We start from the raw sequence: 15,880 nt of genomic DNA, 5'->3' as shown, positions 1-15,880 counted from the left end.
ATATTCAGCTTCACTAATAAAGAAATACAAGTATAGATATATTCCCCCCCATCAGATGGGGCAGGATTTTAATCTAGGATTGTCTGTATGTGGAACATCTCTAAATATCTTCCAGTATAAGGTTGGTTAAGTATATTATAGTATATACCTACAGAGAAATATTATGCAACAGTGAAAAATAATGTAACCCCATACTCATGGACAGAGGTGTTGTTACATATGGTTTAGTGAAGAAAGCAGGTAATAAGCCTGGAATATGAGATTATATCAAATGTGCACGTCTGTTTGTATTTGCATAGAATGCTATCTAGACTGTTCACTGAAGTATTAGTTAGTTGTTAATTTTCAAGTTTTAGATTGTGTTTTCTTGTGTCCACAATTTTTTTAAAATAAAAAACAAGGGGTTAATTGGTATACTTATTCATATTTAGTATTTTCTTCATATGTTTCAACTTTTCAGATAAAACATATCTTAGGTGTTTTTCAGAGATAACTTGTAGAAAAGCGTTTGATTTATCTGCTCTATATATTTTGATTAGCTGAATAATCAGAGACTACTTCATATGCATTCCCCTTTTATATTAATAATATGTTGACATTTTGGTTGATAACATGACCATTTCATTGAAACATAATTGTAGTCAAAGCATTTATAAAAGGATATTTGTCTTTAGAGAGTGATGGTGGTTGTCATGAGTGATGTTCTGGGATGCAGTAAATGCTTTGACACAATGCCTGAATAAGACTTTCATGAAAACTATTGGGAAACTCTTTTGAGTATTGATAATTTTTTATCAGTCAAGAAAATTGAAGTTATTTAAGCCTGTACTTAAAAAGTAAATTGATCAGATTCCATGTTAACATTTTTGCTGATTAAATTGAAAGTTTTTTCTTTAATCTGTTGCTTTTCCGTTTAGAATATTAAGATATTTTCAGGAGACCAAAGACCATGTCCTAACTGGATTAATGAGAAACATTGTGCTAAGTATTTACCCCTATCTTCTGTCAAGAAGTTTACAGTTTAGTTGAAACTCCGTAGCTAGTACTTGCAATACTATGCTGTTGATATGTTAGTGAACTACTTCTGTAAATATAGATACATACTTTATATGAAAAAAATCAATGTATAGATTATTTGATATAAAAACTTCTAAAGATAAACTTTTTTGTTTCCTCCTTCTTCCCCTACCCTAATAAATTAATCATTTTCAAAGAATATTTAGAAAGCAAGTCTTTTGTAGAAAGAGACACATGTAGTTTTAATTTTTAAATGAGCTGTGGGATAAAGTATGCCTTGTAGGTAGTTTACTTGCTAATATATTTAAACTGGTAGAACTAAAATTATTAATAAAATTAATTCATTGGTATAAAATAGAGCCTAGCCTATTAAAACACACTCTTCATAAGGTACCATTAGAGATAATACAACTTTTATTCTTAGATTTTAGTTTTAGTTCTGTTAATATACTAATATCTTAACTTCTCAGGATAAAAACAAAGTAAGAAATGTTAAAATAGCAAAAATTTGATGTGTTTACCTATACATATACTTCTGTTTGCTACAGTTTGTAGCCATACAACACATTTTCTCTGAGCAAGAAAGGATATGGTCTTGGTTTAGTTCACTTCATTGCTTTTCCCTATAGAAAATCAGGTTTTTCAGAGCTCTAACAGTGTGCTGTTGCAGGGCTCTCATCCTTTCTGTTTAAATAATGCAGGTACTTTGATGGAAACCTGGAGAAGCTCTTTGCTGAGTGTCATGTAATTAATCCAAGTAAAAAGTCTCGAACACGCCAGATGAATACAAGGTCATCAGCACAGGATATGCCTTGTCAGATCTGCTACTTGAACTACCCTAACTCGGTGAGTATCTGGTAGTTTAAGGCCAGCACTGCTGACTCTCTACTTCAGAGGATAAATTGACTTTTCATTATTTCAACAAAGGCAGTTCTGGGAGTCTGGGATTGTAGCAAAGCAGTAACCTATCCATATATTAAGAATAAAGAGTGAGAGCTTGTCTCTCAGCCCCTCCCCATCCCCATTTGCTTTTTAAAGCTGGAATTTGTCCAAGTTGTCATTACACACCTAAATCTTTTTACTTTACCTCTATGGGAGAATTGTGTAATAGGTAGGCAGCAAATAGAATTATCTTTATCCAAATTAAAATAGATTGAAACTAAGTTTTTAGAATTTCCAAAACACTTATAAAATGTCTTTAATGTTATTTAACTAGAGAGCTTTCAGGACTCTTCTTAAAAGATTGTCACACATACAGATCCATTCCAACAGCGATTCTTTAGTATGTGTATCCCTCCTAAAACCTATTGTATTTAGAGGATTTACTGTAATTATCTAGTGAAGAAGTGTTATGCTTAAATAAACACAATCTTCCTATGAAAGCACTTTATTAGTAACCATAAGAAAATTACATTTGTTGCCCAAAAAATGTATTTAGTTACTCAGAATTCACCTCTTAAAAGATGTTTAAAGATATTTAAGGCTAATTTAATTCTACAACAATTATAACCATCTTGTTCATATTCTCTACTGTAATAGTTAAGCAGCTTTTTCTAGTAATTAGTATATACCAGATCTTTGTTGCCAGTATTATATATTTTAACATATTGAAGGTTTTTTGTTATTAATCTTAGAATTTGACATGTGTACCTTTAAACATTCTCATTTGAAGGAAATTAGTTTGTTCGTACACACAAACGCTTAGAAGAGTTTTAAAAGAAAGTTAATTATATGCTCTTAGAGAAGTGGAAAATCAGAGTTAAAATTAGTAGGAGCATTTCCCTGGTGGTCCAGTGCTTAAGACTCCTCATTCCCAGTGCAGGGGGCACAGGTTTGATCCTTGGTCAGGGAACTAAGTTTGCATATGCCACATGGTATGGCCTAAAAAATAAATCAATTGATTAAATTTAAAATTTTCAGTCAAAAAATTTTAGTAGCTAAAATACTAAATTGAATTTCCAGATTCTCACGTCATTCTTAATTTATTTTCAGATTTAAAAAAAAGTTTTTGGCCTTACCATGCAGCTTGCGGGATCTTATTTTCCTGACCAGGGATCAAATCCTTGTCCCCAGCAGTGGAAGCATGGAATTTTAACCTCTGGAGTGCCAGGGGAAGTACCCCATATTCTCAGTCACAGCTGTAACAATAGCTTTTTGGCTTTGGGTAATAAATGATTTAATCTGGCTGAGTCTCAGTTTTTTTTAACCTTTCAAATAAATTGAATAAAATATTGTTTCAGATCTCTGTCAGCCTGAAACTATATTCATTTCCCTCTACCTAAATCACAATCCTAACTTAAGTATTTAAAAAGAACAATCAGCACTACTATTGAAAATACATTAGTTTTGTGTTTTGACCTTTTTATTACCTTTCTTTAACATTCTCTTTGCCAGTTGACATTTGTATAGTGTATGTAGTTTATAAATGGTTCTATGAGGTAATACTAAGACTCAAAAAGTTTGTTCCGGATTATATGAGGTTTCCTTATTCCTTGGCATTTCCCTTCCTGCTTTCTTACAGCCAGCTCCTTTTAGTATAAACCTTAAATGTAAGTACTGAAACTAGCTGCTCACAAATAACCACTATAACTTTCTCACTGCCCTTGGTATTGTCTGACAGTTTGAACAAATTAGAATTGAAAATCATAAGTAGATATTTGCAGTGTGGATTGTGCTATACTTATAACTGATAGTGGAGGAAACACTCTTCATTTATTCAGCAGACTCGGCACTATTCTGAATGTTAGAAACAATGGAGAATAAAGGCATAATTTACAGGTTAACTGGGCAAATAAGTAAAATGACATAGAAAAAATGGTAAGAGCTTTGGTAGGGCATGGTACTGAGGGAACATATTGGAGAGACACCTAACCCAATTTTGGATCAGGGAGACTTCCCACTGACATTGATATTTGAATTAACCTCTGAAGGTGTGGTAGGTAGGGCAACAGGGAGTATAGCAATACAGAAACCAGAGGAAGAAAATGCAATACCAAGAGTGGTAAACAGTGCTAGCTTCAGAGAAAGTAATTGAAAGGTGAGTTTGGAATTAGCAACAAGAAGTTGACTGATGATCCTGAAAAGTAATTTTAAGTATTATGGTAAGATGGGAAACCAAACTACATGAGCTAGAGAGTCATTGACTTGAAGGTGGGAAAGGAAGTAGAGGCAGTAAACATAAGTTACTCTTTCAAAGGAAGTTTGGCTGTGTAAGTGATCGGGCAAGAAAGCAAACAGCAGCATTGGTTGGAAAGTAAGTTAAAAGTGTTACGGAAACTGCGCCAGGTGTTAGGAAAAAGTAATCACAGTGAAACTAGGACTTCTTTTCTCAGTTTTTGGGCTAATAAGGGATAATTTTATCAGTTTTGCAAGTGAGTGTCACCTGAGATTCTTTATTCAGGCTTATTAATTGGATGAATGGTTACTTTACTTATATTATTTACCTAACTCCCATGTATCAATTTCCACTATTCTTCAAACACTGATAACTTGCCTTTTATTATTGTTTATCTTCAATACCTTTATCCTTCTAGAAAGCAACTTTGCTTTATATAGTGCCACATGAAAACAGGTTTTTAAGTAAATGCTTCTGACAGCTTAGTTTATAAACTTGATACTTTGGAGCTATTTTGGGTGGTCTCTTCTTCAAAAAAAATTTCCTGAGATTTTGGAACACTCTTTTAAGTTCAGCGATTCCTCCTCTGTCCCCCTAACCCACTTGTGTTGTGTCCAGTTCAGGAATTTCTTAGCCTTGGCAACAGTTACTTTATATAATAATATTATTTTCAATCAAAGCAGAAGATTTAGCTCTACTAGGAAATATAGCTTGAGCTATATCATATCTTTTTTATGAAGTAAATCATTTTATACTTTCTAAGAATAAGGTATATTAAATAGATAAAAGCAAAATTGAAGATTGTGAGTTGCCACCCTCTTTTTGCTTTACCTTTGAACATGTTTGTGTGATTTATTTTTCTAATTTATGTTGTTTAGTCTTGTTATCTGTTTAATTGAAAAAGTTATTGGAAAGGGGAAAAAAACCTTTGTTTTTGTCTTTTTATGTTATCTTAAAAGAGCCCTGGTGTAAAAGTCCTCCAAAGCAGAGGTGTTACCTATAGAGATCACTGAGTAACCATTGTGACCTTTAATCTGTCAGTCTTTGTAAAAAAGAGGAAAGCACATGAGGGTGTGTTTTTGTTTTTAGGTTATGAATAAAACATTTTATAATTATTGATAATGACTTTATTATATTTGTTCTTTATAGAATGTACCCTCATTATAATATCAAAAATCAAATACTCTCCTTTAGTAATCTGACAATAGGTTAGTGCCAGATCTCCTTCATTGTTGTGAGTAGTATTAAGAATAGATTCTTTTTATTTCTCAGATCTTTTGTTTTTAGATGAGAATATTGATTTCCCAAATATTTATCTTCACTTATTTTGTGACTCAGGTAGAATCATTGTCACTCTCTGAATAGTAACATATTTTAACCTTGATATTTTCCATGTTATTCGGTCTGTAAAACTAGTATCAGGACTCTGAACTTTCTCTTTCCCAGCTACTTTCCAAGCATATTTTATATAGTTGGTATGCTATAATACTGCATCTTATTTGCATTTATATCTCATAAGCAACATCAGAAATTTTGTAAGCATATTTCAAATAACAGCTAATTAGAAAATCTTATAGAATTTAAAATGCCACTTTAATAAGAGCCACAAAATGAATAAAAGAGCTAGGAATAAACTTGGCAAGAAATATGAAAGACCTATATGAAGGAAAGGGGAGATAAATGAATGACAGGTATTTGGAAAGATAGAATATTAGTGAAGTAAAGCAAAGACTAGATTGATGAGGGTGGAGAGGAAGCTAGTCTTACCAAATTCAGAAATAGGCAGCAGTACAGTAAAGCAGAATAGAGTCGAGTATTGTTTAGTTGCTCAGTCATGTCCGACTCTTTGCCACCCCATGGACTGTAGCCTGCTAGGCTCCTCTGTCCATGGGATTTCCCAGGCAAGAACTGGAGTGGGTTACCATTTCCTTCTCCAGGGGATCTTCATGACCCAGGGATCAAACTTGGATCTCTTGAATTGGCAGGTGGATTCTTTATCAATGAGCCACCAGAGAAGCCAGAGTCAAGTATATTTGTGGAGAATTTAATATACAACAGAGACGGCATTTCCTTTAAGAAGGGTTATTTAATAAATGGTGTTTGAACAACTCGATAGCCATCTGGAAACTTAGATTTCTGCCTTACTCCTTATATCAAAATTATTCTGGTGGTCCAGAAGTTAAGAATCTGCCTGCCAGTTTAGGGGACACGGATTTGATCCCTGGTCTGGGAAGATTCCACATGCCATGGGGCAACTAAGCCTGTGAGCAGTAACTGCTGGAGCTCTCGCACCCTAGAACCTATGCCCCACAAGAGAAGCCACCGCGCTGAAAAGCCCATGTACTGCAACTGGAGAGCAGCCCTGGCTTGCTGCAACTAGAGATGCCTGTGCTCAGCGACAAAGACCCAGTGCACTACCCCCCCCCCCCCAAAAAAAAAAAAAAAAAAACCACAACTGTAATTTTTTTTCCCAAGTTTAAAAATTTATTTGCACATATTGAAACAAAATAATCTTTTAACTAGTTTTTCCTTTGTATGTCTTTTAATTTATTTTTTTTATTGAAGGATGATTGCTTTACAGAATTTTGTTTTCTGTCAAACTTCAACATGAATCAGCCACAGATATACATATATCCCCTTTCATTTGAATCTCCCTCCCATCTTCTGCCCCATCCCACCCCTCTAGATTGATACAGAGCCCCTGTTTGAGTTTCCTGAGCCATACAGCAGATTCCTGTTAGCTGTCTATTTTACATATGGTAATGTAAGTTTCCATGTTACTCTTTCCATACATCTCTTCCTCTCCTCCCCTCTCCTCATGTCCATAAGTCTGTCACAACTTTTTTTTAACTTAAGAAACTAATTTAGAGGCCATGAATTCTAAAGCTGATACATTTTGCTGTATATGAATAAAGAGGTTCTGCACAGTAGCAAAATGTATTGAAACTGGGAGAAAATATTTTCCACACTTACAAACAGTCAATTTTCTAAATAAGTAAAAACAAAACAGTAAAACATTTAGAAAAAAATGCCCAGAGGAAAATTTGGCAAAATAGGTGAAGACAATACACAGAAAAATATACAGCCTTAAATCTTGTTTCAAATTTTTAAGCTTCACTCAAAAGAAAAAATTAAAATCAAAACTATTGGTAGTTAATTCATTTTCACCTGTTACTGGCAAAAATCAAGGAGTTTAAGTGTTTTGGCATGGGTGTGAGAAGGTTTTCTTCAATACTGTAAATTGCAACAACCTCTTTGTAATAATCGAAATGTATACTGTTAGAATTTCACTTGTACAAATTTTTCCTGATATACATTCATTTGATCACAAAGATAATAAAGAAAACCAAGTTACAGAAGAAAGTTTGTGATACTTCTACCATATATTGGAAATAGTGATTACTTCTGGGTAGAAAAGTAGAGGACAAGGTAGAGAAAGATGGAGATAAGGGAGACTTTTTTTTTAAAACATAAACTCATATTGTTAAATAATTATCTTTAACTATAGCCTATATTCAGAGAAGGCAGTGGCACCCCACTCTAGTACTTTTGCCTGGAAAATCCTATGGACGGAGGAGCCTGGTGTAGGCTGCAGTCCATGGGGTCGCTAGGAGTCAGATATGACTGAGCGACTTCCCTTTCACTTTTCACTTGCATGTATTGGAGAAGGAAATGGCAACCCACTCCAGTGTTCTTGCCTGGAGAAGCCCAGGGAAGGGGGAGGCTGGTGGGCTGCCATCTCTGGGGTCGCACAGAGTCGGACACGACTGAAGCGACTTAGCAGCAGCAGCAGCATAACCTATATTATATTAATTTAAAAAGAATTAGGTAGTAAATATAGTAAAATATTTTTAAAGTAAAATATGATAACCATGTTTGTCGTTTGAAAATGTAGTCCTCTACACTCTTAATATTACTTAAAGTACCTGCTTTTAATATCCCATTATAGAATATAATAAGGTTGATTTAACCAGCCATCCAATTGAAAGTATTTCAAATCATATAAGTAGTATAACATTAGGCCAAAATGTTACTGTTATTATTATTATTCAAGTATTACTACTATTCTGAAGAAGTATTTTGGTTTCCATAAGGTTTTATTTTCTAGGTTAGGTATATTCCATTGCAGCTCAGTGAAGTGTGGTATCCATGTGACATTTTAGAAATAACACCGTTGGGAGCTCCCTGGTAGTCCAGTGGTTAAGACTTGGTGCTTTCACTGCTATGGGCCTGGGTTCAATTCCTGGTCAGGGAACTAAGATCCTGCAAACCAAGCAAGCAGTATGGCCAAAAAATAATAATAAAGTAGCTTTATTGAGATGTAATTCACATACCATACAACTTATTTAAAATGGTCTTAAGCATAGTCACAGAGTTATGTCGCCATCACCACAATTCATTTTCAAACATTTTAATAATCCCTCAAAGACCATTATTCTTGTATAGTCACTTCCCATTCCCCTCAAGCTTGTTAGCCTTAGGCAACCACAAATCTACAAGTGAAATCAAATAACACGTGGTGTTTTGTGATTGGTTTATTTTATTTTGCATGTTTTCAAGGTTTGTCCGCATTATAGTATGTGCTTTACTGCTTTTTATGGTGGAATAATTTTCTGTTACATGGATATTCCACATTTTGCTTATTTATCAGTTGATGGACATTAGATTTGTTTCCACTTTGGAGTTATTGTAGCTAATGCTGCTGTGAACATTTGTGTACAAATTTTTATGTGGGTATATACCTAGCAGTGGAGTTGCTGAATCATTTGTTAATAACTTTTAATTTCTTGAGAAACTGCCAATGTTTTCCAAAATTCCTGTACATTCCCACTAGCAGTGTTTGAGGGTTCTGATTTCTCCATATCCTTGTCAGCACTTTTATTGTGTCTTTTTGATTATAACTGTCCTAGTGGGTGTGAAGTGGTGTTTCATTGTGGCTTTGATTTACCTTTCCCTGAAGATTAAGGATATTGGGCATCTTTTCATATGCTTATTGGTACAAACTTGTGTGCCTTTCCTAAAAATTATAAATATCTAATGTAGATTCATCTCTCATTGTTTTGTGTTTAATGAATTGTGTGTATAGATTTTGCCCCTTAGAAATTCATTTTAGGAGCCCATTTAGTCCTGTCAAATTGGACATTTTAGCCGCCATGAGAAACATTATCTGATTGATTCTTACTGAGTCACTATAGTGATTCTTGTGATAATTTCTTTTGAAAGTCCATATATTATTTTTGTTGCAGTATTTCACTGGCCTTGAATGTGGACATAAATTTTGTATGCAGTGCTGGAGTGAATATTTAACTACCAAAATAATGGAAGAAGGCATGGGACAGGTAAAGATGCCAGTTTGTTCTTGAGTTTTTGTTGAATTTCTTTTAAGTGTTTAGACTGTTACACAAATATAAACAGGTAAAGCATTCTGGGTTGTGAATTATATTTGGCTCTTTTTTTCTAGGTTAAAATAACTAAAAGATAATTGAGATTTTTTTTTTTTCCTATTTACAATATGATATTCCAGTTAAAAATCCAGTGCAGGTAATGTTTTCTTAGCAGGCATTAACATTTGTATTTTTCTGGCTAAACTTGTTGAGAATTTTTGTTGTATCTCACACCTTGCCAGTTAAATTTAATATTGAAAAACCAGTTGTTTGGGTTAGCAGTTTTAGTTGCTTTATAGTGACAAATACTCACGTACAGGTTTCTTTTAAAAGAAAGGAAATGATTAAGGTCCTATAAATGTTAAGGTATCCTCAGAACCTAGCAAAGTTCCTGGCAGTGGTAAACATGCAGTAAATATTTGTTGAATGAAGACATAGTTTAAATTTCGATCTTTTCCAGACTATTTCGTGTCCTGCTCATGGTTGTGATATCTTAGTGGATGACAACACAGTTATGTAAGTACTTTTGATAGATTCTGCATGTTGAATATATATTAGTTGATTAAGCCTAATTAATTTTTGCTAAACACCACACCGGAGGTGAACATTTGAAGTCTGGAGAGACTTTCTAACCTACATTCCTTTGTAGTACACAAGCCTGTTTGTAGCCTGGTTAAATGCCCAGTCAGTATTTTGTTAAGTTGGCAATGCATGATAGCTAGATTTCAGCGGACTTTGCAGTTGGAGAATAGGTTATGTCAGTGTGTCAGTTGATCTTCTGAGAAGCAGAGCCAGGACATAGATAAAAGAGAAGGCGCTTTTATTACGGATAGCATTTATGTAGGATAAATAGGAATAGGAGGAGTAGACAGACATGATACAGTTCTGACCCCTGTTGAGAAAGAAGGAAGAAGGATTTAGTAGGAAGACTAAGACTGTGTGCAGCTGTGAGAGTCTCTGTCAGGCCTGTTGGGAACTCCAGTGCGTAGATTTCCCACAGAGGAATGCTTCAGGCAGCAGAAGCAGCCAGGCCCTGGCACCAGTGTCAAGCCTAGCCTCTCACTGGGAGCTAAGCAGGGGGTGTGTGGCCTCATCTGGAACACTGCTACGAATCTCAAAGGCACTGCAGCTGGAGGCTGTTGGCCAACTACTGGCCTTGTGAAAGGTTCCTTTTTGAAGGAGAGAAAGAAACTTGAAGAAAGAGGTATAATTAGCTCCTGTACATGGGATAAAATCCAGAGTTGCTTAATTCCTGAGTCAGTGCTGTTTTTATAACCTCAGGCAGCCTAATTGATTTTAGTCTAGGAAGATAAATAGATTGAGGGCCTGAATGATCCACAGACAAATTTTATAATTAGTCCTGGATAATTGCCTGTATAGAAAGGTATGTCTGCATTTAAGCACTGGGATTTGAGAGTAATAAGAGTAAAAGCAGCCGTAGGTTTTAGTGAGCAAATTCTTAACCTAATGAAGCCATAAATTGACGTAACCAGCACAGTTTATAAAGCCACTGATTCCACTTTATTAATCCCAACCTACTTTGGTTTACTAAAATACATTTACTCTTGTCAGCTTGTCTTTCAGTAAATCTTATTTCCATTAACTGTGTATGGTCTTAAAGTATCACCATCCTTGAGTTGTCTTTAACTTGTCCTCTGATACTCTAATTCTTTGTATTCTTTCATCAGTACAGGTGACTGTATCTTTTCATTCGTTCCACAAACATTTACTGGGAGCCTGTTTTATTAGCACATATACACAAGAGAACAAATTAAGATACATTCCCTTTCTCCAAGAGGTTCCTAATGATAAATACATAGTTTATGTTTGATGCATGCATGTTTGCCAGATCGTTTCAGTTGTGTCCGACCTTTTACAACCCTATGGACTGTACCCCTCCAGGCTCCTCTGTCCATAGGGTTTCCCAGGCAAGAATACTGGAATAGGTTGCCATCCCTTCTCCAGGGGATCTTCCCGACCCAGGAATTGAACCCCTGTCTGTTGTGTCTCCTGCATTAGCAGGCAGGTTCTTTACCACCACTGCCACCTGGGAAGCCCATTTTATGTGTAAATGTATGTATAAAGTACAGTTACAGAGACACACATTACCTAAAGAATTAGGACATCTTAGGCAGAGATAACAAGGATTAAAAATTTTGTGTGGAGAGTAATAGTCCATGAACTTCTCTTTTACATATTCTGTCATGGCTAAAGCACAAAGGAGCAGATTACTAGAGATGAGGATGAAAAGAGTTTGACAGTTTGAGTTTTGTCATAAAAGGTTATTAGGACTGATGAGATTTGCATTTTCGAAATAACCTAGGTAGTTAAAAGGGATAGTGTAGAGTGGGGAGGCATTTGGGCAGTGAGATGTGGTTAGAAGATTATTGTTTATCATGCCTGGTTAAATAAATAATGTAAATCAACATTAGATATTCTGACATTAAACATCTTTTTATGTTTGTTTATTTGGCTGCATCTTAGTTGTGGCACATGGGATCTTCATTGCAGTGATGCGGGATCTTTCGCTGTGGCACTTGGACTCTCTAGTTGTGTGTGGCACAGGCTTAGTTGCTCCATGGCATGTGGGATCTTAGTTCCCTTACCAGGGATCGTCCCCTGTGTTGAAGGCTGATTCTTAACCACTGGACCACCAGGGAAGCCCCTTGATTATTTTTTCATTTTTTAAAAAATATTCATTGAGTTAAAATATTCATTTAGTTATTTGGCTGTGCTTGGTCTTATTTGCAGCACATGGGATCTAGTTCCCTAACCAGGGATCAAACCTGTGTCTCCTCCATTGGAAACATGGAATCTTAGCCACTGGACCACTGGGAATGTCCCATTGTTTTTTAAATGAAGTAAACTTCTCATAACATAACATTCACCTTTTAAACTAAAGTACGCAGTTCTGTGGCTTTTTGAATACTTATGTGATGTTGTGTAACCATCACCACTATCTAATTCCAGAACATTTTCATCACCCCCAAAAGAAATCCCATATCCACTAAACAGATACTCTTGATTCCCTCCTCTCCCTAGACTCTGACAACCACTCATCTTTGCTGTCTGCATGGATTCGCTTACTCTGGACATTTCATTTAAATGGAGTCATACAGTATATGACCTTCTGTGAATGGCTTCCTTCCCTTAACATAAAGTTTTCAAAGTTCATTCATGTTGTAGCATGTATAAGGACATCATTCCTTTTTATGGCTAAATAATGTTCCATTATATGGATATTCCATATTTTATTTCTCCATCAGTTCTTGGACATTTGAGTTATTTTTGCTTTTTGTAGAAATCTTTTTTACTATTTGAATATTTGTGTGCAAGTATTTTTATTGAACACCTGTTTTTAATTCTCTTGAATGTATATACCTTTGAGTGGAATTAATTGTTGAGTCATATGGTAATTTTGTGTTTGGCCATTGTGCACTAATTACTTTTATCCCTCAGTTTCAACATGTGCAAAATCTGAAGGTTTACTCATTTGAAAAGTACTTACTAAATACTTTCCACAGGCCAGGCACTGTATTGGACATAAGAGATCCTTTTATGGAGCTTATTGTTTGGTTGAGAATAGGGAATTAGGGAGGCCTATATTAAAAAATGATTATATGATAGCTGTCTGTGGAAATTATGACACATTCTGTAAAGAAGTGTATAATTTGCCATGAGAACTGAAGGGGAGTGGTCTACGTTTTAGACTGGTATGAATTGTCAGGAAGGGCCTCTTTGAGTGAGTAATAGTACATCTTAACTGAGTGAAATAATAATGATGGTGATGAATTCAGCTTCATCTGATATTTATTGAGTGCTTACTATTTGCCAGGCACTATGCTAGTCTCCCAGCTCTATTTCTGCTATCCATTTTACAGGTGAGTAAACTGAAAAATGGGGCTTCCTAGGTAGCTCAGTGGTAAAAGTCCACCTGTCAAGCAAGAGATTCGGATTCGATCCCTGGGTTGGGAAGATCCTCTGGAGAAGGAAATGGCAGCCCACTCGAGTATTCTTGCCTGGATAATCCCATGGTCAGAGGAGCCTGGCAGGCTATAGTCCATGGGGTATCAAAGGGTTGGACATGACTTAGCGACTCTGAAAAGTGGAAGTCAAAGGACTTACCCTCAGTTCGTAAGTTGAGAAGCCAATATTCTAACCTAGGCTGTCCCACCTCAGAGCCCCACTAGGGTAATCTTTTGTTTGCTTTCCAAGGGAGGTATCCGCAAGCAGAAGCCTTTGAGGAAGGGCATGCTGTGTTCAGTAGCTCAGTCGGGGATGACTCTTTGTGACCCCATAAATCACAGCATGCCAGGCCTCCCTGTCCATCACCAACTCCCGGAGTTCAAACGCATGTCCATCGAGTCGGTGATGCCATCCAGCCATCTCATCCTCTGTCGTCCCCTTCTCCTCCTGCCCCCAATCCCTCCCAGCATCAGAGTCTTTTCCAGTGAGTCAGCACTTCGCATGAGGTGGCCAAAGTATTGGAATTTCAGCTTCAGCATCAGTCCTTCCAATGAACACCCAGGACTGATCTCCTTTAGGGTGGACTGGTTGGATCTCCTTGCAGTCCAAGGGACTCTCAAGAGTCTTCTCCAACACCACAGTTCAAAAGCATCAATTCTTCGGTGCTCAGCTTTCTTCACAGTCCAACTCTCACATCCATACATGACCACTGGAAAAACCATAGCCTTGACTAGACGGACCTTTGCTGGCAAAGTAATATCTCTGCTTTTCAATATGCTATCTAGGTTGGTCACAACTTCCCTTCCAAGGAGTAAGCGTCTTTTAATTTCATGGCTGCAATCACCATCTGCAGTGGTTTTGGAGCCCCCAAAAATAAAGTCTGACACTGTTTCCCCATCTATTTCCCATGAAGTGATGGGACCGGATGCCATGATCTTCGTTTTCTGAATGTTGAGCTTTAAGCCAACTTTTTCACTCTCCTCTTTCACTTTCATCAAGAGGCTTTTTAGTTCCTCTTCACTTTCTGCCATAAGGGCGGTGTCGTCTGCATATCTGAGGTTATTGATATTTCTCCCGGCGATCTTGATTCCAGCTTGTGCTTCATCCAGCCCAGCGTTTCTCATGATGTACTCTGCATGTAAGTTGAATAAGCAGGGTGACAATATACAGCCTTGACGTACTCCTTTTCCTATTGGGAACCAGTCTGTTGTTCCATGTCCAGTTCTAACTGTTGCTTCCTGACCTGCATATAAGTTTCTCAAGAGGCAGGTCAGGTGGTCTGGTATTCCCATCTCTTTCAGAATTTTCCACAGTTTGTTGTGATCCACACAGTCAAAGGCTTTGGCATAGTCAATAAAGCAGAAATAGATGTTTTTCTGGAACTCTCTTGCTTTTTCAGTGATCCAACAGATGTTGGCAATTTGATCTCTGGTTCCTCTGTCTTTTCTAAAACCAGCTTGAACATCAGGGAGTTCACGGTTCACATATTGCTGAAGCCTGGCTTGGAGAATTTTGAGCATTACTTTACTAGTGTGTGAGATGAGTGCAATTGTGTGGTAGTTTGAGCATTCTTTGGCATTGCCTTTCTTTGGAATTGGAATGAAAACTGACCTTTTCCAGTCCTGTGGCCACTGCTGAGTTTTCCAAATTTGCTGGCATATTGAGTGTAGCACTTTCACAGCATCATCTTTCAGGATTTGAAATAGCTCAACTGGAATGCCATCACCTCCACTAGCTTTGTTCGTAGTGATGCTTTCTAAGGCCCACTTGACTTCACATTCCAGGATGTCTGGCTCTAGGTGAGTGATCCTACCATCGTGATTATCTGGGTCGTGAAGCTCTTTTTTGGTACAGTTCTTCTGTGTATTCCTGCCACCTCTTCTTAATATCTTCTGCTTCTGTTAGGTCCATACCGTTTCTGTCCTTTATCGAGCCCATCTTTGCATGAAATGTTTCCTTGGTATCTCTAATTTTCTTGAAGAGATCTCTAGTCTTTCCCATTCTGTTCTTTTCCTCTATTTCTTTGCATTGATCGCTGAAGAAGGCTTTCTTATCTCCTCTTGCTATTCTTTGGAACTCTGCATTCAGATGCTTATATCTTTCCCTTTCTCCTTTGCTTTTCGCTTCTCTTCTGTTCACAGCTATTTGTAAGGCCTCCTCAGACAGCCATTTTGCTTTTTTGCATTTCTTTCCATGGGGATGGTCTTGATCCCTGTCTCCTATACAATATCATGAACCTCCGCCCATAGTTCATCAGGCACTCTATCTATCAGATCTAGGCCTTTAAATCTATTTCTCACTTCCACTGTATAATCATAAGGGATTTGATTTAGGTCATACCTGAATGGTCTAGTGTTTTTCCCCACTTTGTTCAATTTAAGTCTGAATTTGGCAATAA

The 15,880-nt window shown here is 36.6% G+C and overlaps 1 protein-coding gene and 1 non-coding gene across 3 annotated transcripts in view; both read left to right on the top strand.

Moving 5' to 3' along the window:
- Positions 1-15,880, top strand: part of ARIH1 (ariadne RBR E3 ubiquitin protein ligase 1) — a 106,543-nt gene that overhangs the window by 61,177 nt on the left and 29,486 nt on the right. For both annotated transcript variants that reach the window (XM_040227397.1, XM_040227398.1), the window contains 3 exons: positions 1,719-1,863; positions 9,379-9,471; positions 9,977-10,032. In XM_040227397.1, the coding sequence (XP_040083331.1) occupies positions 1,719-1,863; positions 9,379-9,471; positions 9,977-10,032 (294 nt within the window). The remainder of the gene's footprint in view (positions 1-1,718; positions 1,864-9,378; positions 9,472-9,976; positions 10,033-15,880) is intronic.
- Positions 8,315-8,387, top strand: TRNAE-UUC. The gene has a single exon. It is a non-coding gene; the product is annotated as a tRNA-Glu (tRNA).

This window comes from Oryx dammah, unplaced genomic scaffold (genome assembly GCF_014754425.2).
Source record: "Oryx dammah isolate SB20612 unplaced genomic scaffold, SCBI_Odam_1.1 HiC_scaffold_26, whole genome shotgun sequence".
In the NCBI taxonomy this organism is placed as follows: Eukaryota; Metazoa; Chordata; class Mammalia; order Artiodactyla; family Bovidae; genus Oryx; species Oryx dammah.
The sequence above is the reverse complement of the archived record's forward strand: the minus strand, read 5'-3'. Positions and strand labels throughout refer to the sequence as shown.